Genomic DNA, 25,303 nt, shown 5'->3' on the forward strand with positions numbered 1-25,303 from the left:
CGTAGAGATGGGAGCCCAGCTAACAAGACTGAAGTTTTTGCAGGTATCAGGCTTTTAAAGACTGTCACCCACACCTCTGAGCAGAAACTGACCCAACACTGTCACAGCTACTGCAAGCAGGCCGATCTTTGGGAAACAAATTGAACATTTGTGAAACTGCAACACATATTGTAATGACTAATGTGTTTTAGAAAATATTTTTAGCAGATGTGCACAGGCCTGTCGTGTTCGCAGAACCAGTCTGAGCTGAGCCTGGCGCAGAGTTTGAATCCTGTTGGGAACATGCCGAGTTATTAGACATGAATTGGATGATTTAAACTAACATGTATTGATTGAAACAATATGATATACTCTTTGTCAATAATTATTATACTGTATGCAGTGCCTATAGAAAGTCTACACCCCCTTTCAAAATGTTCACCTTTTGTTGCCTTACAGCCTGGAATTAAAATGCATTAAAATACATATATATATATATATATATATATATTTCATTTATCTACACATCCTACCCCAGGAGAGGAAGGACCTCCATGTGACATTCCTGGACTTGGCTAATGCATATGGTTCAGTGCCACATGAACTTCTTTGGGCAGTATTTGATTTTTTTCAGTGTACCGATGACAATAACAAATTTAGTGAAAGCCTACTTTGGAGATTTGCAATTTAATTTTTCAACTTCAGAATTCAGCACTACATGGCAATGCCTAGAAGTTGGGATAATGGCAGGATGCACCATTTCTCCACTGGCTTTTACCATGGCAATGGAAGTAATCATTAGGGCATCAAAATGGGTAGTGGGAGGAGAGCTCTTGGCTTCTGTAATGCGACTACCACCAATTCGAGCATACATGGATGACATGACAACCATGATTACAACAGTAGCCTGCACTAATCGGTTATTGGGCAAATTAACCAATAACATTGAATGGGCACGAATGCAATTCAAGCCCACTAAATCAAGGAGCATCCCTATAATTAAAGGTGAAGTAGTAGATAAAATGTTCATTAATGGTTAGGCAATACCAACAGTGTCTGAGAAGCCAGTGAAAAGTCTTGGGAGATGGTACGACAGGGATCTAAAGGACACAGTTCGTGTGGGAGAAGTTAGACAACAAGCAGTGGACGGGTTGAAGAGCACAGACAGCAGCGCTTTACCAGGCTAACTAAAACTCTGGTGCTTTCAGTTTGGTCTACTGCCGAGGCTGCTGTGGCCACTGACTGTGTACGAGGTTTCTCTGACAACAGTAGAGAAGCTGGAAGCTTTAATCAGTTCATACATCAGGAAATGGTTGGGAGTGCCACGCTGCATCAGCAGAGTGGGACTTTATGGTAAAGGAATACTGCAGCTACCAGTCTCCGCTCTAACCGAGGAGTTTAAGTGCGCCAAGGTCAGACTGGAAATGACATTAGTAGAGTCACGCGACAAATGCGTAAGGGAGGCAGCACCTGTGTTGAAAACTGGAAGAAAGTGGGTGGCAAAGAAAGCCGTGGAAGATGCAAAGGCTACCCTTCGAATCGGTGATATCATGGGGCAAGGGCAGCATGGAAGAGGGTGTCTTGGTCTCAGTTCAGCTCCTCCTACATGGCACAAGGCAGCCCCAGCTCAACGGATGAAGCTGGTAGTCAACGAGGAGCAAAAGCAGGAGGAGAGAATGAGGTGCGTAAAAGCCGTTTCCCCGGCCAAGCAGGGAGAATGTATGAGATGGGAGAGTGTGGAACAACACAAGATCAGCTGGCAAGACCTACGGACAATTGAACAGAGCAGGATCAGTTTCCTCATCAGGTCAACATGTGATGTTCTCCCCTCACCACAGAACCTAAACCTCTGGGTAGGAGATGATTCCTCCTGTCCTTTCTGTTCATCACCTACAACATTAAGGCACATTTTGACAGGATGTGAGGTGGTTCTTAGCCAAGGACGGTTTACTTGGTGCCATGACCAGGTGCTGCGAGGTTTGGCCTTAGCATTGGAAGACAAGTGTAACATAAGTTGCCACCACTTCCATCAAAACATTACACACAAGAGACAACATTCCTCCACCCAGGAGAGCAACTGCCAAGAAAAGGTGTTAAAACCAAAACCAATCATGCAAACCAGACTCGGCAAGAAAAATATTGACTCAGGATCACTGAATATGAAAAAGTTAAACAGAATAATGACAGATGTACAATATGATATACAGGTTGTGAATCCATCAGCATTACCTTTCTAAAGGTACATAATGCCATTTGGAAATAGCACATGTACTATTTAAAGTATTTTTTTTCCCCAGTGTAGGTTTGTCTAAAAAGATCCTTATGCTGCAAATAAATATTTATTTTGAAATGCAGGCGAAAACAACCACTTCTTAGTTTGCATTGGATCTTACTTGTTGTGAGATCCCACAAATAAAATAAGTTAAATAAAAATTATGTTCAAGAGACATTTATTGGGAAGTTATATCTTAACATAGAAAGAAGAAAGTTTGTCTGTCTGTTCCTTTATGCATTCGGACCCTGCAGGAGCCCGTGTAAGCAAACTTTGCATCGCATCCTCTTTCACCCAGAGGAAGGTCGAAGGCTATGTTTGGATCCAAAATGTTAAAGGGAAAGGGGTCCGAGCGCATTGTGCAACACTCAAGATCAGTAACTTATAGGAAACCACAAGGCTACCGTTCCCCAATTTGTCATGCATGAAATATTGAAATGCTGAATTTCCCCGGCCAACACTGGGTACTTCAAACAGCACAACTTATTTGTTACTAGCTGAATTGTTCATTTCTGCACTATGACTGTGTCTGCAGTTACTCCTCATCTCCTGCAGAGGGCAGGATGATCTTGCTGGGGTCATAGTAATTGCCATCAAGGACGGCGATCCCCTTGGCCTCTCTTTCTTTGATGAGTCTCTCGGCCTCCCGTCTAGCCCACTGCCTCATTCTGAAAAACAAAAGTAAGATTCAGAATAAGAGAAAAAGCAAATGTATTGGAACACCCCATTGCTTCTGTTTTCAATTGTTGTGCATATGAAATCAAACCACTGCAACGGAAAATGTTGGAAAATGGTTAATAGGCAAATTAGTGAGTATAACTGAATTAATGATATTAATAGGCCACACATGCAATCCATTTAAACTTTGTACAAGTTGTTTACGAGGCCTAATTAAAGCACAAAGTGGGCTAACATTTTCACACACGAGTACCTACTGTTTCTATATCATTATTCAGCGGAAATTGAAATTCTCACAGCGGTTTTCATGCAGGTAAGTAAGTATATAATTGATATAAAATTAGCAATCTTCAGGTGTTCTAATACATCATACTGTGATGAGAAGTGCAATCAGCTCATTCAGAGCAGATTTACCACTAGCTTCATGGCATTTCAAGAATATACCTAAACAAGGGGAGCTCTGAAACCCAGGACTGGGTGCAGGGATAGTGGGTTTGTAACTCTGAATAACAAGGGATCAGTGCATTCTGGTGTTAATGTTACTGCCATTACAGTGGTTGTAGCTAGCACATTACTCTCATACATGTCACCTGCCCAATCAGCACTGTATACAGGTCTCGCATGAAAGAAACGTTACATTGCAAAAACACACTTTCATTTTAACGCATGCCTGGCAGGTAGCGTGTTACGCTTGCACTGCCTAGGCCACTCAGTTTCAGGGTCAAGCAGTCATTAGGGGAGGCAGCTGATTGCTGCTCCAATGTCCTCTCCAGGTGTCCATGAAAGTCCCTGGAGATTTCACCAACCAAGCGTAGTGCCGGAGCACAGCATTACTGTAATTGATTACATTTTACAGTAACTTGTAATTAATGACTCCTTTTTCAGTCTGGTAACAATAAAATTACAGTTAATTTTAGTTACATTTAAAAAAGTTCTGGCTAATGCATAAAGTGCTTCCACAGTGTAAGTTAAACCTTACATGTCATATGAACACAATGTCTTGTTTCCAAGTAAAAGGTTGCTGTAACTAGTTTATTGAACTGAATCAGATTCTTTTTAAAAGCAACTTTGGAAACATTGGATATCATGTTTGAAAATGACAATAAATGTTTGCTGAAACATCAAAACTACATATTTAAGCCACGTATAGTAAATATGTGCATTGCATGTTAAATTAAATATGCTACAATCTTTTGAAAGATTCACATACCCGTGGTCTGGTAGATAGTGCACAAAAGTGCCTCCGATCACTATAGCAACAGAGATTCCAAAGAAGAAGGCTACTTTCATGTTCCACACATCCACTTGGGGGTCCTTGTGAAACCCATGGAAATCCCTGTTCTGAGAGGAGGAGAGGAGGAGAGGGGGGGGGACTTGAATCAGTTATTAAGCCGATTCACTTTTAAATCACTTGAAATTGCCTGCCTCAAAAAATGAAGTTCCCAATAAGTGTCACCAGCTATACTTATGTAATTTGATTCACTACATTTAGACTTTTGTGCTTTATTTTAGTAAGTTATCATAACAATATAGTTAGAGAAAATTCAAACAGGTTAAAAAAAAAAAAAAAAAAAACACCACATACAAAAGTAGCCTGTCCTCAAATGGGGACAACAGCACTTAATGGTTTAAACTCCCTGCCTGATAAAACACAGCCTTATTACAGCACAAAGGTGTAAAAGATTGGACTACTTCCCATGGGAGCCGTTTCATCTTCACTGGAACTACCATTGGGGTACATTTGCAGAAAGGAACTTCTCTATCGGGCCCCTTTCTCAGGATGTGCTCATTTTAAGGTAATCTGTCCTACTTTGCAGCAGGGTTTGCTGATTTAAATAACATGATTTAAAAATAATCATTGATTTAAATCATTTTTTCATTTACTACCTATTTTATATAGTTTCTTAAGGAAAATACTTAATGAAAAAGTATGTTTTAAAAAAACTTTTATTACCACAAACATCTTAAACTCTTGCTGTCTATAAGCTAAAACTCTTAGTGCTGTATTCTGATCACAGCACAAATGTGAGTGCAAGTGTGAACGACGCTTGCCCCCGATTTGTGGAGCATAAATGTGTGAAGACATAAAAAAAAAAATAATACTGCACTGAAATGGTATTCTGAAGACATGTCTTGATCCGTTATATAGCTCCTGCCCCATCATTAACATATTCACAGAAGCGATTCTGAGGACAGTGCAATGGGGTCCCAAATAGACTACTGAGCTCTGTGTCAGACCCGCTGAAACCAGGTTTATGTAGTGGTGCAATCAGGAACTTTAACAATTGAACACACTATAAAAAGCAAAGCAGTCCTAAGCAACAACTGTGTGTGTTTGGACAGACACAGAAAAAGGAAATCAAACAAAGAAAAATAAAGAGAAAAGAATGCCTGGGATGAGTGAGAGGTGGTTTTCTCTGGTGTACTCCATCGCTAAATTCTTGTAGTTCACATTTAGAGGATGCCACTATGATAAATCATTTGCTTTGTTTATGTATTCATTTAAGATTGAGCAATTTAGTTTGGTATGTAACCATTCACAAACCACTATTTCCAACATCCTTAAATTTATAGTTTGAAGGTACTGTAGTTTGGGGCAGCAGTGTGGAGTAGTGGTTAGGGCTCTGGACTCTTGACCAGAGGGTTGTGGGTTCAATCCCCAGTGGGGGACACTGCTGCTGTACCCTTGAGCAAGGTACTTTACCTAGATTGCTCCAGTAAAAACCCAACTGTATAAATGGGTAATTGTATGTAGAAATAATGTGATATCTGTATAATGTGAAATAATGTATAATGTGATATCTTGTAACAATTGTAAGTCGCCCTGGATAAGGACGTCTGCTAAGAAATAAATAATAAAAATAATAATACTGTAGAGCTACAATTAGGGTATTACAAAAATAAATTCTATAATTAAAAAAATGTAATTTAAATCAATTCAAATTTAAAAAAAAATCTGACAAATAAAATCGCCAACTCTGCTTTGCAGCCATTATTATTATGATTATTATTATTGAGTGTCACCATTAGCATTATGAAATAATCAATATTAAAAATGAGTGTTTAGAGATGGTGCTCACTTAAAGAACGAATGCAGTTAAAACTACTTAAAAGAGCAACAATTCACTTTATTTCAATACCCCCATTAAGAATGGTTGCAAAACATAAAACAATGATCTAGGAAGTGTCCCGCACAGTTCTAGCATACCGTCTGCTCTGTATCACAGGACATGCACCTGCCTCCGTGCTGTCAAAGTGCACTGGAACATTGAAAACATTGAAATAGTGATGACGCCCCCGGCTCACCTTCTCGTACACGCTGACCTCCACATGCCCGTGGTCGTCACTGTGCTCTACGGGGCTCAGGCCGGACACGGCGGCGCTGCCCGCAGCTCCAGGAGACGGCGTCTGAGACACAAACCGGGCCCCGGGCACCGAGCCGAGTCGAACCCGGGACCAAACGGGCAAAATCCGCATTAACCAAGCGGCCATCTCTCCTGCAAACAAACACACAAACTCACGACCCGGAAACGGAAACAGTCGGCGGGGTTAATGTTAAAGGGAACGGCACTAATTATTGTCGGCTGCAAATTATTAACAGCAAATTCCCAAATCATTTGAACTCTACACGTTAGTAAAATTAAAATAAAGTAAATAAATAAATAAATATATTCAAGTAAACAAAACGTTAAACGTAAATATCAGCATTAAACAACAACTATAAGTATTATACTAACATTAGAAAGCAAAAAAAAGGTTAATGTACTTTAATTTAAATATATATATATATATATATATATATATATATATATATATATATATATATATATATATACTGTATTTCCCTGCAGTATTTACAGGGAGAAATGTTCTAATTTGAATGCTTGTTAAAATAGTTTTCAATAATAATAATTTAAAAAAATCTAATATAATAAAAATCAATAATAATAAGTCGCACTGGCCGGTTTTGTGAAATATCCCTTCGTGTCTCTTCAGAATGGACACCTCCTTGCTTTCTTTTAAAGTTTTAGTTCACATACACGCTAAGTTACGGAAGAGCTACAGGGCCATGAGAGAAAATTCGACTTAAAAACCCCGAAATTTCGCTATTCTACATACTAGCTGGGTCTGGAAAAGGCAGAACGTGCAGAGCTCAGAACACTTGTTTACAGCACTGCTGTCTGAGCCTCAAATTCACTATCGTAGAGCTTTTATGAACTCTGAAAACGGACTTTTCTAGTATACATTGCGTTTTCCGCATATATTATTAGATCAGATCTGTTTGAAAAAAACAGCTGAAGTTTGGAGTAAGCATGTTTTAAATGATCGATAATAAATCTACGTTTCTCTTTAGACAATATACAGTTTTTTAATTAAGGTTGTTTTATCAATAAAAAGAGTCTTGACCCACCAAAATTGATCATTTGTAGACAGCATAGACAAATGTATCTTCAAAAAATACATATAAGTTTGGTGCAATGCAAATTGTTTATAGCTGTTAATTATTATAATGACATCACCAAGGTAATTTCATAAGAACATAAGGACATAAGAAATTTTACAAATGAGAGGAGGCCATTCGGCCCATCTTGCTCGTTTGGTTGTTAGTAGCTTATAGGGGGTCAGATTCAACAACATTACTGGGGAGTTGTTTCTAGACCCTCAATTCTCTGTGTAAAAAAAGTGCCTCATATTTTCTGTTCTGAATGCCCCTTTATCTAATCTCCATTTGTGACCCCTGGTTCTTGTTTCTTTTTTCAGGTCGATAAAGTCCCCTGGATCGATATTGTCTGTACTTTTTAGAATTTTGAATACTTGAATCAGATCACTGCATAGACTTCTTTGTTCAAGACTGAACAGATTCAATTTTAGCCTGTCTGCATACGACATGCCTTTTAAACCTGGGATAATTCTGGTCGCTCTTCTTTGCACTCTTTCTAGAGCAGCAATATCCTTTTTGTAACGAGGTGACCGGAACTGAACACAATATTCTTGATGAGGTCTTACTAATGCATTGTAAAGTTTTAACATTACTTACCTAGATTTAAATTCAACATTTTCCACAATATATCCGAGCACCTTTTTGGCCTTTTTTTGATAGCTACTCCACATTGTCTAGATGAAGACATTGCTGAGTCAACATAAACTCCTAGGTCTTTTTCATAGATTCCTTTTTCAATTTCAGTATCTCCCATATGATATTTATAATGCACATTTTTATTGCCTGCGTGCAGTACCTTACACTTTTCTCTATTAAATGTAATTTGCCATGTGTCTGCCCAGTTCTGAATGCTGTCTAGATCATGACCTTTGCTGCTGTAACAGTGTTTGCCACCCTTCTATTTTTGTGTATGCAAATTTAACAAGTTTGCTTACTATACCTCTCCCTCCCCCGCACCCCCTCCTGCTCCAACCCCTACACCCACTACATCCCCTACTAACTCGCCCTCCTTCTCCACCTTCTTGCCCCTCTCAGACTCTGACCTCTCCTCCCTGCTCCAGGGTCACAAACCCACCACGTGTGCCTTGGACCCCCTCCCCACTCACCTCTTTCAAGCTGCTGCTCCTGCTCTACTCCCATTCATCTCCTCCCTCCTCAACACCTCTCTACTTTCTGGAATCTTTCCCTCTGCCTTCAAAAAAGCCTCTATCACTCCCCTCCTCAAAAAACCTACCCTCGACCCCACCTCCCTCCAGAGCTACCGTCCTGTCTCCCTCCTACCCTTCCTCTCCAAAACCCTTGAGCGGACTGTACACCGCCAGCTCTCTGCTTTCCTCTCCAACCACTCTTTGCTTGACCCTCTCCAATCTGGCTTCCGCTCTGCTCACTCCACTGAAACCGCCCTCCTGTCTGTCACCAACTCACTTAAGTGTGCCCGAGCTGCCTCTCTCTCCTCTGTCCTAATTCTCCTCGACCTCTCTGCTGCCTTTGACAGTGTTGATCACTCTATTCTACTATCATCTCTTGCTGACCTGGGGATCTCTGGCACTGCTCTGGCCTGGTTCTCCTCCTACCTGTCCAACCGCACTTACCAGGTAACCTGGCGTGGAGCAACCTCCACACCTCACCCTCTCTTAACTGGAGTCCCCCAAGGGTCAGTCTTGGGTCCTCTCCTGTTCCCTCTCTACACCCGCTCCCTGGGCCCCCTCATCGCATCCTATGGTTTCTCATACCATTTCTATGCTGATGATGCTCAGATTTTCCTCTCCTTCCCCACCTCTGACTCCACTATCTCCTCCCGTATCTCTACCTGTCTGTCTGCTATTTCCTCCTGGATGCACTCGCATCACCTCAAACTCAACCTCTCTAAATCTGACCTCCTTTTCTTTCCCTCCTCCTCCCCCTGCTCTGATCTCTCTATCTCTGTTCCTCTGGAATCTACCACACTATCTCCCTCTTCCTCCGCTAAGAACCTTGGAGTCACCCAGGACCCCTGCCTCTCTTATTCCCAGCACATCTCCACTCTGGCACAAACTTGCCGATTCTTCCTGAGCAACATCCGAAGAATCCGACCCTTCCTCACCAACTATGCTACCCAGCTCCTGGTCCAGGCCCTGGTACTCTCCCGCCTAGACTACTGCAACTCCCTCCTGGCTGGCCTCCCTGCGTCCGCCACCCGTCCGCTCCAGCTCATCCAGAACTCTGCTGCCCGCCTGGTGTTCTCTCTGCCTCGCTTCGCCCACGCTACTCCACTACACCGCTCGCTCCACTGGCTCCCGATCACCGCTCGCATCCAGTTCAAGACTCTTGTACTAGCCTACAGATGCCTTGACCAGACTGCACTCAGCTACCTCCAGACCCTCATCTCTCCCTACACCCCCACTCGACCTGTCCACTCCGCCTGCACTAGAAGACTGGCTCTACCTCTGCTACGCTCCCCTGCCTCCAGAGCCCGCTCCTTCTCCACCCTTGCTCCGCAGTGGTGGAATGACCTTCCTACAGATGTCAGGACTGCCCAGTCCATGACCACATTCCGGCGCCTCCTTAAGACTCACCTCTTCAAACAGCACCTGTAGAACTCCTCTGTTTGTACCCTGAGACACTATCACCCTTCATTTAAATGTGCTTTATTTTGCTCTTATCTGCCCCCTATTTTACTGCATTTAATCCTGTACTTCAGAATACTGTAATCTGCCAAGTGTTTAACCTGTAGTATTTTGTATTTAATCATATCCTGATGTAACTATCACTATTTAATCATATCCTGATGTAACTATCACTATTATCTGCTGTATTATTGAATTGTGGTTTGTTACACTTGAACAAAAGTTATTGTATTTCTTGCTCTTATTGTATTACTTGTATTGTAACACTTGAAATGTATTTGCTTACGATTGTAAGTCGCCCTGGATAAGGGTGTCTGCTAAGAAATAAATAATAATAATAATAATAATAATAATAATAATAATAATAATAATCTAAATCATTAATGTAGATTAGGAATAGCAGAGGACCTAATATTGATCCCTGTGGTACACCACTGGTTACCTCGCTCCATTTTGAGGTTTCTCCTCTAATCAGTACTTTCTGTTTTCTACATGTTAACCACTTCCTAATCCATGTGCATGCATTTCCTTGAATCCCTACTGTGTTCAATTTGACGATTAATCTTTTATGCAGGACTTTCTGGAAAGCTTTCTGGAAATCTAAATAAACCATGTCGTATGCTTTGCAATTATCCATTGTCGATGTTGCATCCTCAAAAAAATCAAGTAGGTTAGTTAACACGATCTCCCTTTCCTAAAACCTGCTGACTGTCTCCCAGGATATTGTTACCATATAGGTAATTTTCCATTTTGAATATTATCATAGTTTCCATAAGTTTACATATAATAGAAGTCAGGCTTATTGGTTCTGTAGTTACCTGTTTCGGTTTTGTCTCCCCTTTTGTCGATCGGTATTACGTTTGCAATTTCACATGTATGTATATGTGTGCGCACATATATCTTGGAAAAAATAAAGAATGTTTCAGGGCAACGCGTTTAGCACACCTGCTGATGAGATCAAATGCGGTCCAGAGAAAAAAAAAACACATCTATTCAGAATGTCGTGTAAAATTCAACTGTCTAGAACTGTCAGCGGATACATTCTTTAAAAATAAATTTAAAAACAATTGTAATTGTACAATTCTGAAATTGGTGACGAATAAAAAATAACAGGTTTGTGTGATTCGTAATTTTATTGGATGCAGAGCTCCACAGAACAAAGACAGGGGGAGGACGTTGTGGTGATTGAAGTCCTGCGCTGGTGATGACCTCATAATCAAAAGGAATAGAAAAAGAACATGCACGATAAAAAAAAAAAAAAATAACCAGACCACAGAAGACAGTATTTCCCGCAAGATGCTTTCAAAACTATCAAAACTAGACACATTTGGCTGTTAAACCGCGAATCTCGTAGCACTGACTGGGGGAGTAGTCAATAAAAGTCGCACGTGAGACATATTAAATGTTAACTTAAGCTCAATGAACAAATAAACGGTAATTTGTATCACTTTTGTTCAGGAAATCGATATTTTATTGGCGTTCCGGTGTTTTTTTTTAATTTGGACTACACCGCTGTCTGTAGCGGTGAGGTTTCTTCACGCCGCCGGTAGCAGGGGCGCTCTTTCGGGCAGCCTTGGTAGCGAGCTGCTTCCTGGGCGCCTTTCCTCAGGTAGACTTACGAGAGGTTTACTTGGTTCGTGCCATTTTCAAACTCTTCTACACAGTATCATCAGTGCGTTTACATGAGCATGAGAATTCCGATAGTTTTCGGAAAACGCTTTGTCATATAAACGTAATAATAGACTCTGAAAACTATAATATAACACATACAAGCCGATACCAGAGAATATATTAAGTTACTCAGCTGCACTGATAGGATATGAGTCATTTAGGGCGGGTTTATGTTCCTCATTGGTTATATTCCTGATTCTCAATAATTGATTGGATCATTTGAATTTTGCGCGCATTCTATGACACGGTCTCTGTCCCTGCCCGGTTTGCGCTCCTTCTCTTACGGTTCTCATTTTGTGCTTTGTTATTCAGTGTCACAATAAGCAATTCTATTGAAAGATACATGTCATTGAAAGAAAGCAATCAAAGACAATACAATATCGATTCAGATTTATAAAGAACCCGTTGCTCACGTCTCACTTTGTGTTTAACAATCCAGAGTCATATAGTAGGTCCTACAGTATTTAAAAATAATTTACATATGTTTGCAATGAAACGAGGCAGACAGTGTTTAATTGTATTGTACAGCAAAAACATCCGAAAATACACAACACCCTTCTTTGTGGCAAAGAGGGAAATAAGCTTAGATAAAAATGAGTAAATAGAAAGAGAAAAAACAACAGTTCTTTTAAAGGCGTGACTGGGGACAACATTATGATCCCGAGCGGATCTCTCAGTCGAGTTCTACGTCTCTCGGCTGCGGTGAGTCTTCAGAGACGCTGCCTTCATGCTGGAGATACAGATGACTGCGCACTGAGAAAGAGCGGGGCTCAGACAACACAGGGAAGTTGGATATACAGTGCCTATAGAAAGTCTACACCCCCTTGAACTTTTTTTTCACACTTTGTTGTGTCAGTGCCTCAGAGTTTCATGCATTTAAATGAGGATTTTTTCCACCTATCTACACACCATAGTCCACACTGTTAAGGGGAAAAAAGTTTTTATTGAGAAAAAGATTATATATTAAAAATGCAAAACTGAAAGATCATAATTGGATAAGTCTCCCCCCCCCCCCCCCCCCCCCCGAGTTAATACTTGGTGGAAGCACCTTTGGCAGCAATTACAGCTGTGAGTCTGTTGGGATAGGTCTCTACCAACTTTGCACACCTAGATTTGGCAATATTTGACCATTCTTCTTTAAAAAACTGTTCAAGCTCTGTCAAGTTCCTTGGGGAGCGTTAATGGACAGCAATCTTCAAGTAATGCCACAAATTTTCGATTGGATTTAGGTCAGGACTCTGACTGGGCCACTCAAGGACATTTACCTTTTTGTTCCTTAGCCACTCCAGTGTAGATTTGGCTGTGTGCTTTGGGTCATTGTCATGCTGAAAGGTGAACTTCCGTCCCAGTTTCAGCTTTCTTGCAGAGGGCAGCAGGTTTTCCTCAAGGACTTCTCTGTACTTTGCTGCATTCATTTTCCCTTCTATCCTGACAAGTGCCCCAGACCCTGCTGATGAGAAACATGCCCATAACATGATGCTGCCACCACCATGCTTCACAGTAGGGATGGTGTTCTTTGGGTGATGCGCTGTGCTGGGTTTGCGCCAAACATAACACTTTGAATTTAGGCCAAAAAGTTCCATTTTAGTTTCGTCAGACTTTTTGCCACATGGCTACAGAATCTCCTGAGTGTTTTTTGCATACTTCAAACGGGATTCAAGGTGGTCTTTCTTGAGTAAAATACAGGCCAGATTTGTGGCATGCTTGGGATATTGTTGTCACATGCACACTTTGATCAGTCCTTGCCATAGCTCTTGGTAACCTCTCTGATCAGTCTCCTTCTTGCTCGGTCATCCAGTTTGGAGGGACGGCCTGATCTAGGCAGGGTCATGGTGGTGCCATACACCTTCCACTTCTTCTTCTTCTTATTATTATTATTTATTTCTTAGCAGACGCCCTTATCCAGGGCGACTTACAATCGTAAGCAAATACATTTCAAGTGTGTATGGCACCACCATGACCCTGCCTAGATCAGGCCGTCCCTCCAAACTGGATGACCGAGCAAGAAGGAGACTGATCAGAGAGGTTACCAAGACAATAAGAGCAAGACTGTAATAATCGTCTTGACTGTACTCCAAGGGATATTCATGGATTTTGATATTTTTTATACCCATCCCCTGATCTGTGCCTTTAAACAACTTTGTCCCGGAGTTCTTTTGAAAGTCCCTTGGTGCTCATGGTTGAGACTTTGCTTTGAAATGCACTACCCAGCAGAGGGAATGCTTTTCCAATATTATAACAGCAAGAGAACATTCAAAGAGGAGGATAAATGTCTAAGAGACACAAATGGCAAAATCATAGACGAAGAAAAAAAATAGCAAATATATTAAATGATTACTTTTCACAAGTTTTTACAAAGGAGGACACGGACAACATGCCCCACATGTCAACCTGTTCCTATCCAGTTTTAAATAACTTTAGCATAACAGAAGAAGTGTTAAAGGGACTAGGAGCTCTTAAAATAATCAAATCCCCAGAGCCGGATGAGATCTTCCCAATAGTACTCAAAGAAATGAAAGAACTTATTTACAAACCGCTAACCAAGATCATGCAACAGTCTCTTGACAAAGGGGTTGTACCGACAGACTGGAAAATTGCAAACGTAATACTGAGCCACAAAAAGGGAGACAAAACCGAACCAGGTAACTACAGACCAATAAACCTGATTTCTATTATATGTAAACTTATGGAAACTATAATAAGATCCAAAATGGATAATTACCTATATGGTAACAGTATCCTGGGAGACAGTCAGCATGGTTTTAGGAAAGGGATATCATGTCTAACTAACCTGCTTGATTTTTTTGAGGATGCAACATCGACAATGGATAATTGCAAAGCATACGACATGGTTTATTTAGATTTCCAGAAAGCTTTTTTTGACAAAGTCCCGCATAAAAGATTAATTCTCAAACTGAACGCAGTAGGGATTCAAGGAAATGCATGCAGAAAACAGAAAGTACTGATTAGAGGAGAAACCTCAAAATGGAGCGAGGTAACCAGTGGTGTACCACAGGGATAAGTATTAGGTCCTCTGCTATTCCTAATCTACATTAATGATTTAGATTCTGGTATAGTAAGCAAACTTGTTAAATTTGCAGACAGCACTTCAATTGTTTTTCAAATGGAGATGAATTTTGAACAGAGCCACACGTGGGCCATTGAGATTTTTCCTTACTCCACTAGATGTCACTGTTCTCTCAATTTTAAATAAAGAAACGGATCCTAGTCTCATTTTTTTTCTGAATTGCTGAATCACAATTGGCAGTGCTGTAAGTTAATGCAACATGTAGGGTAGGGTGCCCATGACGTCGATCGTGGTCGATTCCAAACTTGTATCTAGTCGACCAGAGAAAATTTTAAAAAATGCATGCGGTGTAAACTTATTTTGCCAATTCACAGCGTGGATATATTATAAAAGGCATGTCTTATGCAGACAGGCTAAAAGAATTGAATCTATTCAGTCTTGAACAAAGAAGACTACGCGGCGATCTGATTCAAACATTCAAAATCCTTAAAGGTATAGACAATGTTGACCCAGGGGACTTCTTTGACCTGAAAAAAGAAACAAGGACCAGGGGTCACAAATGGGGATTAGATAAAGGGGCATTCAGAACAGAAAATAGGAGGCACTTTATTACACAGAGAATTGTGAGGGCCTGGAACCAACTCCCCAGTAATGTTGTTGAAGCTGACACCCTGGGATCCTTCAAGAAGCTGCTTGATGAGATTCTGGGATCAATAAGCTAATGAATGGCCTCCTCTCAGTTGTAAACTTTCTTACGTTCTTATGTTAACCCCTTTCCGGGATTCAGGTCTCGTGGTTACTGTTGAATAATCACACAAGGTGGCGCAGCTTAACTCTTAACTTTATTAACTGGTTTTGTATGTATAGTAGCTAATGCTATCAGTTGCTATTTCCTCGCAGTTTCACGTTTAAATCACATACGCACATTTCCAGCAGTCTGGTTGCGCAGTGCGGTGTCGGTCTAAGCAGGAAGCGCTGCTGCCGAGCTCGTGTGGAAGTTATTTGAAGAAGGGTAAATCAGCACCCGGCAATAACACAGAGCTGTATGTTGCTGTCGGTATTAAAACTGTTAACTTCTCTATGCTTTTAAATAATAAACCGTGAAAAATGAAAGTGACCCTGTGTATAGTATACCCTGTTACTCGCTCACCAGTGGTTTGTGAGAAGTGTTCCTTCATGTCTGAATGCATGCTTTATACATGTGATCAACATCATTTGTTATAAAGGAAGTCCAAATGAATATGGATGATTAAATCTCCATGAATTCACATGGCTGAATTGAAAATGAAGCACATCAGAAGTCAGAAGAAGTGCATGACATATTCACCTGTTATTTATGTGTTATTCATCCGGAATGGAGTGGTTTATAGTATTTTAGAATAATAGTTTATAAAGAGTTGGAAGTTCCAAGTTGGTTCCAGATTAACCGCAATTCTCTGTGTAAAAAAGTGCCTCCTATTTTCTGTTCTGAATGCCCCTTTATCTAATCACAATTTGTGACCCGTGGTTTCTTTTTTCAGGTCGAAAAGGTCCTCTGGGTTGTTATTGTCAATAACTTTTAGAATTGTGAATGATGAATCAAATATTTTAACTTGGTTTGTGGCTCCTGTTCGTTCACCCTGGGAGTCAGAGGTGGTGACTGAGAATCCAAAGTTCCTGTGCAGACAGAGAAGGACAAGGTTTAAATTAAGCTGTTAAGTTGCAAAACCTATAGTCAACTTGTTGTCTCTCGACCAGCGGGTGTGGTAAAGGCAGGGCCTAATTGTGGGGTATTGAGAGTGTCACTGTTTTGCATGCATTATTTTGAATCTCTATTGTATGTGGTTGTATGTATATAACATATTGATGTCTATTTATTCCTGTTCTTTGTACAAATTATGTATGTATTTATTTAATATGTAATTGTACACTGCAGTTTAGCATACAGAAGATATATGTAGCAGCGAATCTTGTAAACTGGGATAATGGCCATTTTCGAATTGAAACAACAGATTGTTAAAAAAAATGTAACCTTAATATTGAAGTGTGTATCCCTTTCAATAATCTATTAGTTTTCAGATCAGAATTGAAAACTGCGAGTGACTTCTGTGCTAATGGGCATGTTACATTTACAGTATTTTCTATTGTACACAATCTATTTAATATCAGGAAATGGCTTAGATCTGTTTAAATTAAACTTACATTTTTTTGATATTTCTGAATTGTTATTAAGGCAAACAAAGTTTTTTTTTTATTTACGAGTGTATCAATCCTATATTTCAACTAAATACATGTAAATGTTGTAATACAAAGTTAGTTTATGGGTAACAAATCACAAATATCCCAATGTATAATTTCAGTGTGTTTTCTGTATTACTACTGAAGGGGTGCAGAAACATGTTGTAGGGTTAACATGGAGCGGATGGGTGAATAGCAGCTCTAATTCTTACACATTTTAAACCAAACACGTTACTTAACATGGCAGGGCTATGAAGTACAGATAATACTTACTTACAATTTCAGCTATTTGTTCTTTTGACAGAAGACAGGTAGCATTTCCTATGAAATACATCATCAGTAAAATATTTAAACTACTGAGAGAATGCTGTGGTGATGCCAGGGTAATTAAATTGTTGCAACAAGTGTGGCTCACGGATAAAGAGAAATAAAAAATTCAACAAAGAAATTCTCCTAATCCATTACAATGGGATGTGCCGACAGTGTGTTAACCACACCTAAGAGAAAGGCGATTAAATGTCCAGTTTTACAAATCTCACTCTTCAAACTTATTAAGTTGTGTTTGACTAGCCTTCTCGTTTGTGAAATGAATTATAGAGTTACTTTAAACAGTACATTTATCATTTTATACAAGACAAATACAGCAAAGTATTGAGAGAGCAGTTCGGTTTCACTGGAAGATAGTGGCGTTTTGGTCACCTCAATTTAACATGCAGTACATTTCCTGGTTAAAGAATAAGCTATATTGTAAATGCAACCCTTCTCTTTTGCTACCATCGGTTGTTTGTGTTTATTTGCTCGTATTTCACTATCAAATTGTATATTTTGTGCAGGTAGAAAACACAAGACATGACGTTTTCAAAATGAGTGTGTTACCTGCGGTCCAGTTGAGTCTATACGGCTCTCAACACGTTTATAAATTCCGCTCTGCCTTTCTGCTCACATTCTCTGACAGACAACACTTCAGTATTGCGCGTCGGCATTATTGATATTAAAAATCTTAGCAATGGCAGAAACTGTTCCAGCACCAGCCGCTCCTGCTCCGGCAAAAGCTACCAAGAAGAAGACCGCAGCAAAGCCCAAGAAATCGGGTCCCAGCGTGTCGGAGCTGATCGTCAAGGCTGTGTCTGCCTCCAAGGAGCGCAGCGGGCTGTCCGCGGCGGCGCTCAAGAAGATCCTGCAGGCCGGCGGCTACGATGTGGAGAAGAACTCCATGTCAATAGAGCCCTCAAGAGCCTGGTGACCAAGGAGACCCTGCTACAGACCAAGGGCACCGGCGCCTCGGGCTCCTTCAAACTCAACAAAAAGGCGGCTGAAGCCAAGGAGAAGGCGGCCAAGAAGAAGGCAGCTCCCAAGAAACCAGCGGCAAAGAAAGCGGTTGTCAAGAAAACAACGAAAAAGGTTTCGATAAAGAAAGCAGCGACACCCAAGAAGTCTCCGAAGAAAGTGAAGAAACCAAAAGCTGTAAAGAAGGCGCCCAAGAGCCCCAAGAAAGCGGCTGCCAAGCCTAAAAAGGTCGTAAAGAAGAGCCCGAAGAAAGCAAAGGCGGCGCCTAAACCTAAAAGAGTAACCAAGCCAGCTAAACCCGCAGCGAAGAAGGCGGCTCAGAAAAAGAAGTGAACAGTTAAAGCGACGATGCGACAATGAAGCCAAGGCTCTTTTCAGAGCCGACACGTCTTTCTAGGAAGAGCAGATTTTCCTTTCAAACATGGCACTGCTGTAATGTTTTAGCAATTTTTAATCCTCTAATATAAAAGTAAATCAGCCGATACACACTTATGTGTAATCACAATAAAATTGACTCGGCATATGAACTTTTCTCGGCTTATGTAATAATAATATCTTAATTTTTATAGAGCGCCTTTTATAGTGGACCACCATCACAAAGCGCTTTACAGAGGCAGGCTGTGAACTGCATTATATGCAGTCAATTACAATAGGATATTGATTAAACATCTCATCCACAGGACGGAGCCCAGAGAGGTTAAATGACTTGCTCAGGATCACAGTGAGTCAGTGGCAGGATTGGAACCGGTGACCTTGTGGTTACAAATCCTGGACTTTAACCACTGGACCACACTGCCTCAATGTGGCCTTTCTTTTCATCTATGTAACAACCATTATTTGGTAGTTGTAAAAACAAACCTACTTCCATTGTATATAGACAACATTTCAATTACTAAATATTAGACAATTAAAAACAATAGTTATTGGAATATAACACTTTCAGAGAAGTGGGTAGCTCTGAAAAGAGCTTTTGGATTACACTTTTTTTTGTTTGTTTGTTTCAAGGGTTAAGCGGTTTACGCGCGTTCTCCACGGATGCGGCGGGCCAGCTGGATGTCTTTGGGCATGATGGTGACTCTCTTGGCGTGAATGGCACACAGGTTGGTGTCCTCAAAGAGCCCGACCAGGTAAGCCTCGCTAGCCTCCTGCAGCGCCATGACAGCGGAGCTCTGGAAGCGCAGGTCGGTCTTGAAATCCTGAGCGATTTCGCGGACCAGCCGCTGGAAGGGCAGCTTGCGGATCAGCAGCTCGGTGGATTTCTGATAGCGGCGGATCTCCCGGAGAGCCACAGTCCCGGGCCTGTAACGGTGAGGTTTCTTCACGCCGCCGGTAGCGGGGGCGCTCTTTCGGGCAGCCTTGGTAGCGAGCTGCTTTCTGGGCGCCTTTCCTCCGGTAGACTTACGAGCGGTTTGCTTGGTTCGTGCCATTTTTAAACCCTTCTACACAGTATCACAGACTCTGAAAACTATAATATAGCACACACTAGCCGATACCAAAGAATTTATTGTGTAACTCAGTTGCTCTAATAGGATACGAGTCATTTAGGGCGGGTTTAAGTACGTCATTGGTTATATTCCACAGACTCAATAATTGATTGGATCATTTAAATTTTGCGCGCATTCTATGACACGCCCTCTATCCCCGCCTGGTTTGCGCTCCTTCTCTTACGGTTCTCATTGTGTGCTTTGTTAGTCAGTGTCACAATAAGCTATTCTATTGAAAGATACATGTTATTGAAAGAAAGCAATCGAAGACAATACAATATCGATACGGATTTATAAAGAGCCCGTAGCTCACGTCTCACTTTACATATGTTTGCAATGAAACAAGACATTTGATTGTGTTTAATTGTATTGTACAGCAAAAACATACCAAAATAGACACCCTTCGTGGCAAAGAGGGAAAAAATCAATTGAGTAAACAGAAGGATAAAAAACAACAGTTCTTTTAAAGGCGTGACTGGGGACAACATTATGATCCCGAGCGGTTCTCTCAGTCGAGTTCTGCGTCTCTCGGCTGCGGTGAGAGTTCTGCGTCTCTCGGCTGCGGTGAGTCTTCAGAGACGCTGCCTTCATGCCGGAGACACAGAGATGACTCTGCGCGCTGAGAAAGAGCGGGGCTCAGACAACACAGGGCAGGGGGATATATAATACATCCAGCAACTAGATCAGGGGAGGCGTGAAGAAACATTTATTTCAAAATACTGAACATATTTAACTGCAATAAACGAAGCAGATTATAAACGCAATGTGTCGATCAGTTCACCCGCTACAGTGTGGCAGCTAATGTAGGTGTGTGATACTGCGACATATCTTTACAGCCTGAGTGGGTAACGTGAAACTATGGACTGTAAGACAATCACGACAAAGGGCCGTTTGCACCAATTTTAGTGAGAGAAAATAAAACTACTAACAACAATAAACTAAGAATGAAAGGAATCAAATGTGGACCACGGTTATTTGTTTAAAATTAACAGTTTTATTTTAATTTCACCTTTGCTTGCTTTTTATATTACCGGAAGCTCTATCCAAATGTATTTCTTATACAGTAATCCAGTCTTTGTGTAAGCATCAGGGAAAAACAACACATTTTGTTACTGTTATTTGTACTTATAAACTCAGAAACATGGTGTGCTTAAAATAAAATAAAAATGGCCATTGTTGCTACTGTATTATATTGGTTTCCTTTGGAAATAATGGATCATCTTCACAAAATCGACTGCCTCAAGAAATGTTTTAAGTGCTGTTTCATGGTTTGTTTTCTCTTAGGGTTGAACCGTTCTTTGAAAACTGAAAAAACCGGCCAATTTTCCCGAGAGTTTTAAAAAAGTGCATATGAATCAAAATGAGCTTTTATAAAATCCTTAACAAAACAATCCTTAAAACAGTGCTAAAGCTTTGTTAATAGGGCCCAGTAGTGCAAATGACCTAGTACACCCTGTACTAGGTCATATGGGTCACAATGCTATCACTGTTGCATTTTGAGCTAAAGAAGTCAGAATTGAACATATTTAACTCTGCAATAAACGAAACAGATATAAACGCAATGTGTCGATCTGTTCACCCGCTACAGTGTGGCACCTACTGTAGGTGTGTGATATTACGACATATACATTGTGAGGCTTCACCATTTACAAAAATAGTACAGGGTTTCAATTTAAACTAATTGCTTATTTTATATATAATGAAGTGGATTGCTAAACATGAACAGATTCAATGCTCTCACTGAAAAAAAGTGGTTGGTTCTTGAAAGAGCCTTTTGTATAGATCTTAAAAGCGGCGTCGGAATGATTTATTTCTTGGCTGGCTTCTCGGTTTTCTTGGGCAGCAGCACGGCCTGGATGTTGATTGGACAAAACGGTTCAATGCTATTAGAATTTTAAGAACGTCACAGAGTAAGAGGGCGGGCATTATTTCATTTGCATGCCTCTGATTGGTTATATCATTCCCCGCCCGCTGTTTCTAGTTTGGCGCTGTGCTGCAGCTGTTTGTCTTTTGTTCTCTCTTGGCGCTCATTTTTGAATTTTAACCCAGTTGGAACAAAATGCAACATTTCAGGGGCGTAGCTAGGATTAGATTTTTAACAAACCTCTTGCAGATCCTGTTCATGTTACAAATGTAAAAGTTATCATTTTATAAAACCTGGAGATTTTTTTGTAAACTGCAAAGCAATATTAAGTCCCTTGGATGATGATGTTAATGTTAAAATTTGATGACCCATATTATTTCAAAGATTAAAACTAATTGTCTCCCAGTTAACAAAGGCTGGGAAGGTAACGTTCCATTTGTAAACGCCGGGAGCTGTAGATTCTTGTTTTTCATATTAATGTATGGAATGTATTAAAGTGAACCTTTGTGTTAAGAGTATGATACAACAATACACCAGTGTCACCAGTCAACCTGCTATGAAAGAATCGCATTTGGTGAAGAAGCAAGAAGTATAAAAAATATATTTTCTGTTTCAACGTGTAACTTGTTATTAATGAATACTGAATTGTTGGTGCGTTTAATACATGAAAAAACATAAGACCTAAACAAATCGTTCTAGATAAAGGCGCTGAACTCGATAAAAAAAATTTAAAAAACTTCCGACGGGACAGACCCTCCCCATTGCATTTCCAACCAATCACATCGAACTACTCGTCACCCCGGAGCGCTGCTTGGTTCATAGCTGAATATTCTCAATGTAAAGGATTGTTGGGTAATCATTTGCATACAGGATGTATAAATACTGGGGCTCGTAGGCTGCTTATTCATTCGTCTTTAATTGCATCAGAGAAAGAAAATGCCAGAACCGAAAGCTGCACCCGCGCCGAAGAAAGGCTCCAAGAAGGCTGTTGCCAAGACCCAGCCTAAGGGAGGAAAGAAGCGCAGAAAGACCAGGAAGGAGAGCTACGCGATCTACGTGTACAAAGTGCTGAAGCAGGTCCACCCCGACACCGGCATCTCTTCCAAGGCGATGGGCATCATGAACTCGTTCGTCAACGACATTTTCGAGCGCATCGCCGGCGAGTCGTGCCGCCTGGCTCACTACAACAAGCGCTCCACCATCACTTCCCGGGAGATCCAGACAGCCGTGCGCCTCCTGCTGCCCGGAGAGCTGGCCAAGCACGCCGTGTCTGAGGGCACCAAGGCCGTCACCAAGTACACCAGCTCCAAGTAAACCGAGACCGTCCCCGCTCCGTCCTTACAACAACACAAAGGCTCTTCTAAGAGCCACCCAAAATATCAAACAAAGAGTTTCATTCCTATTTCTATTGTACCCTGTATATTAAAGAATCGTCTTGACGGTACGGACTTTGTTTCTCCTTTCTTTAATTTGAGAGAATGTGTGTTGTTGGAGAAATGACATTTCAAATACATAAACTAGAATATCTGCAGACATTTATTTGTAGTAATGTTTTTTAGAGCGTATACCTAGTTATTAGTTAGGTAATGATTATAATTTGTTTTAATTGTAAACTGTTTAAACAGCATGTTTTAATAGCACTGGCGAGAGCAAACAAACTCCGCATTCACACTCCCAGAGTTACAGTATAACTGGTAGTTACTCATTTCATGGACTTTACTGCCCCTTAGTGGCACACATTCTTCATGACATTTCACATTATTTTTTAGTTTAATGTTTTATGTTTTTTCAGGACCGGTATTACTGTGGCATATTTGGTTCAGGTTGTTCTTCATAGAACAGTTGTTTAACATTGATGTACATGTTAGAACCAATCATTGCGATGCATTTCAGAGGATTATACAGAGTGGCTGTGCTTGACGTGGTTCAGTTGTTAACCCAACAGCAAATAAATATGCGGAGACACTAAAAACGTTCTCTGATCTGTTTTAGAAATGTATCATGTTTTTACATTCTGATTTTTGAAGTTTTATATAGCCTGTTTTTTAACTTTGCATACCACAGAACAGTTACATCATAAAGCAGATTACATGCATTTTGATGAAGTATCTGAAAAGCACACCTATTATTTTTGCAAACAGAATCACATGTGTTAAAGTTTTCTGACCAAGAAAAACCCGAATTTGCCTCTAAATATTCCACTAGGAGTTGTTGAGTTATACAGCGTTTTACCCCGCTTTCCCGGTATGTGTTCACGTTTCAAAGTATGGTCAGATACAGTTGTGTTACTCGGTTAATTCGTTTACACTGCATAGACGGTTGCTATGGGCCAGGTGAGATATGGCTGTTAGTGGGTTTCGAATTACCTTTCTCGTTTAGAACCTCCTTTTAATCTGGAGCCGGTCCGGCAATAAGGGACATTACTCTTTTTCACAATTACCTGGAAATGGCGCAGAAAGAAACAAAAGCTTTGAGGATAAAGCGCTCCACTTAACGAACCGGTCTCAACTGGATCGAGCAGAGCAGTCCACCTGCAGCGTGATAATAGCATCTACATCGGCACGTGAGGTGCAAGGCAGGATGATGTTTTAAAATGACACGCTTCTCACAGCAAACAGTCTCCAGGGCGTACTCCGGGTCGTTATAAGCACACTCAAGCCAGAAGAAACCCCCATACATCAAATACAATGTATTATATGAATATTTTGTTTTTTGTGTGTGCAATGAATGTGTTTTAAGATTGTGCAAAAATTAATACATTTAAATCTGAGTCGAAATTAACCGGTTAACATGACACTCACAGACGAGTGAGTTCATTGAGGGCGTGTCTGGGGTAAAGGCGCTCATTCCAGGACTGGGAATTTCAATCAGGTCCGCTTAGTATTTATAACACCGCGACTCGCTTTGCTAGTCCTCATTTCAACTTGAAATTGCGTCCTGTTATTGTGAAGATGTCTGGTCGTGGCAAGGGAGGTAAAGGACTCGGTAAAGGAGGCGCTAAGCGTCATCGCAAAGTGCTCCGTGATAACATCCAGGGCATCACCAAGCCCGCTATCCGCCGCCTGGCTCGCCGCGGAGGAGTGAAGCGAATCTCCGGGCTGATCTATGAAGAGACCCGCGGGGTGCTGAAGGTGTTCCTGGAGAATGTGATCCGGGATGCCGTCACCTACACTGAGCACGCCAAGAGAAAGACCGTCACCGCTATGGATGTGGTGTACGCTCTGAAGCGCCAGGGTCGCACTCTGTACGGATTCGGAGGTTAAAGATTTGGACACAAGGACACGAACACAAAGGCTCTTTTAAGAGCCGCCCACCCTTTCTTTTAAGGAGCTTTGAATTATAAAATAAACTACGTATAGGAAACCAGTAAAATGAACACCACGTATTTTTGAATGTTTTACGATGTCTACAAAGATTTGTTTCAGTTTATTTAGTCATCGGTAAGGGGTGTTTTAGTATTTAGATTTTTCACGCTGTTTTTATATTAACAATGATTGTGTACAACTAAAGCCCGATAACATATTTTTTAATCTTACCCAATTTTGTTTTCCTAAACCAGTAAAATAAAAGCAGTAAATCCTGACCCAAAGCCTACTGAATCCACATCATCGTCTTTTCTGAATTTGAGGCGAAGTATCACCATTCAAGCTACTATGAAACAATTGGTATCTTAAATTGAAGTGTCAAAAAGCATTACTATTGATATTGTGTTTCAACATTTAAACTTGTTTAATGAGCACAAAAAAGTGACTTGGGTTTCAAAATATATATGTATT

At 40.8% G+C, this 25,303-nt stretch overlaps 2 protein-coding genes and 1 pseudogene across 2 annotated transcripts; 1 reads left to right on the forward strand and 2 right to left on the reverse strand.

The window, feature by feature from the left end:
* Positions 1-2,412: 2,412 nt before the first annotated feature.
* On the reverse strand, positions 2,413-6,476 carry LOC117401701 (NADH dehydrogenase [ubiquinone] 1 beta subcomplex subunit 11, mitochondrial-like). The gene is made up of 3 exons (XM_034002503.3): positions 6,236-6,476; positions 4,140-4,270; positions 2,413-2,919 (listed from the first exon to the last, which is right to left on the reverse strand). The coding sequence occupies exons 1-3, from the start codon at positions 6,419-6,421 to the stop codon at positions 2,787-2,789; spliced, it is 450 nt and encodes a 149-aa protein (XP_033858394.2). The 5' UTR covers positions 6,422-6,476; the 3' UTR covers positions 2,413-2,786.
* Positions 6,477-17,859: 11,383 nt separating this feature from the next.
* Positions 17,860-18,536, forward strand: LOC117401696 (histone H1-like; annotated as a pseudogene).
* A 594-nt stretch (positions 18,537-19,130) lies between these two features.
* On the reverse strand, positions 19,131-19,668 carry LOC131723393 (histone H3). Its single transcript, XM_059017133.1, has one exon. It carries the CDS (start codon positions 19,604-19,606, stop codon positions 19,196-19,198), a length of 411 nt encoding a protein of 136 aa, XP_058873116.1. The 5' UTR covers positions 19,607-19,668; the 3' UTR covers positions 19,131-19,195.
* Positions 19,669-25,303: the final 5,635 nt, after the last annotated feature.

Source organism: Acipenser ruthenus, chromosome 55, assembly GCF_902713425.1.
Source record: "Acipenser ruthenus chromosome 55, fAciRut3.2 maternal haplotype, whole genome shotgun sequence".
NCBI classification, from domain to species: domain Eukaryota; kingdom Metazoa; phylum Chordata; class Actinopteri; order Acipenseriformes; family Acipenseridae; genus Acipenser; species Acipenser ruthenus.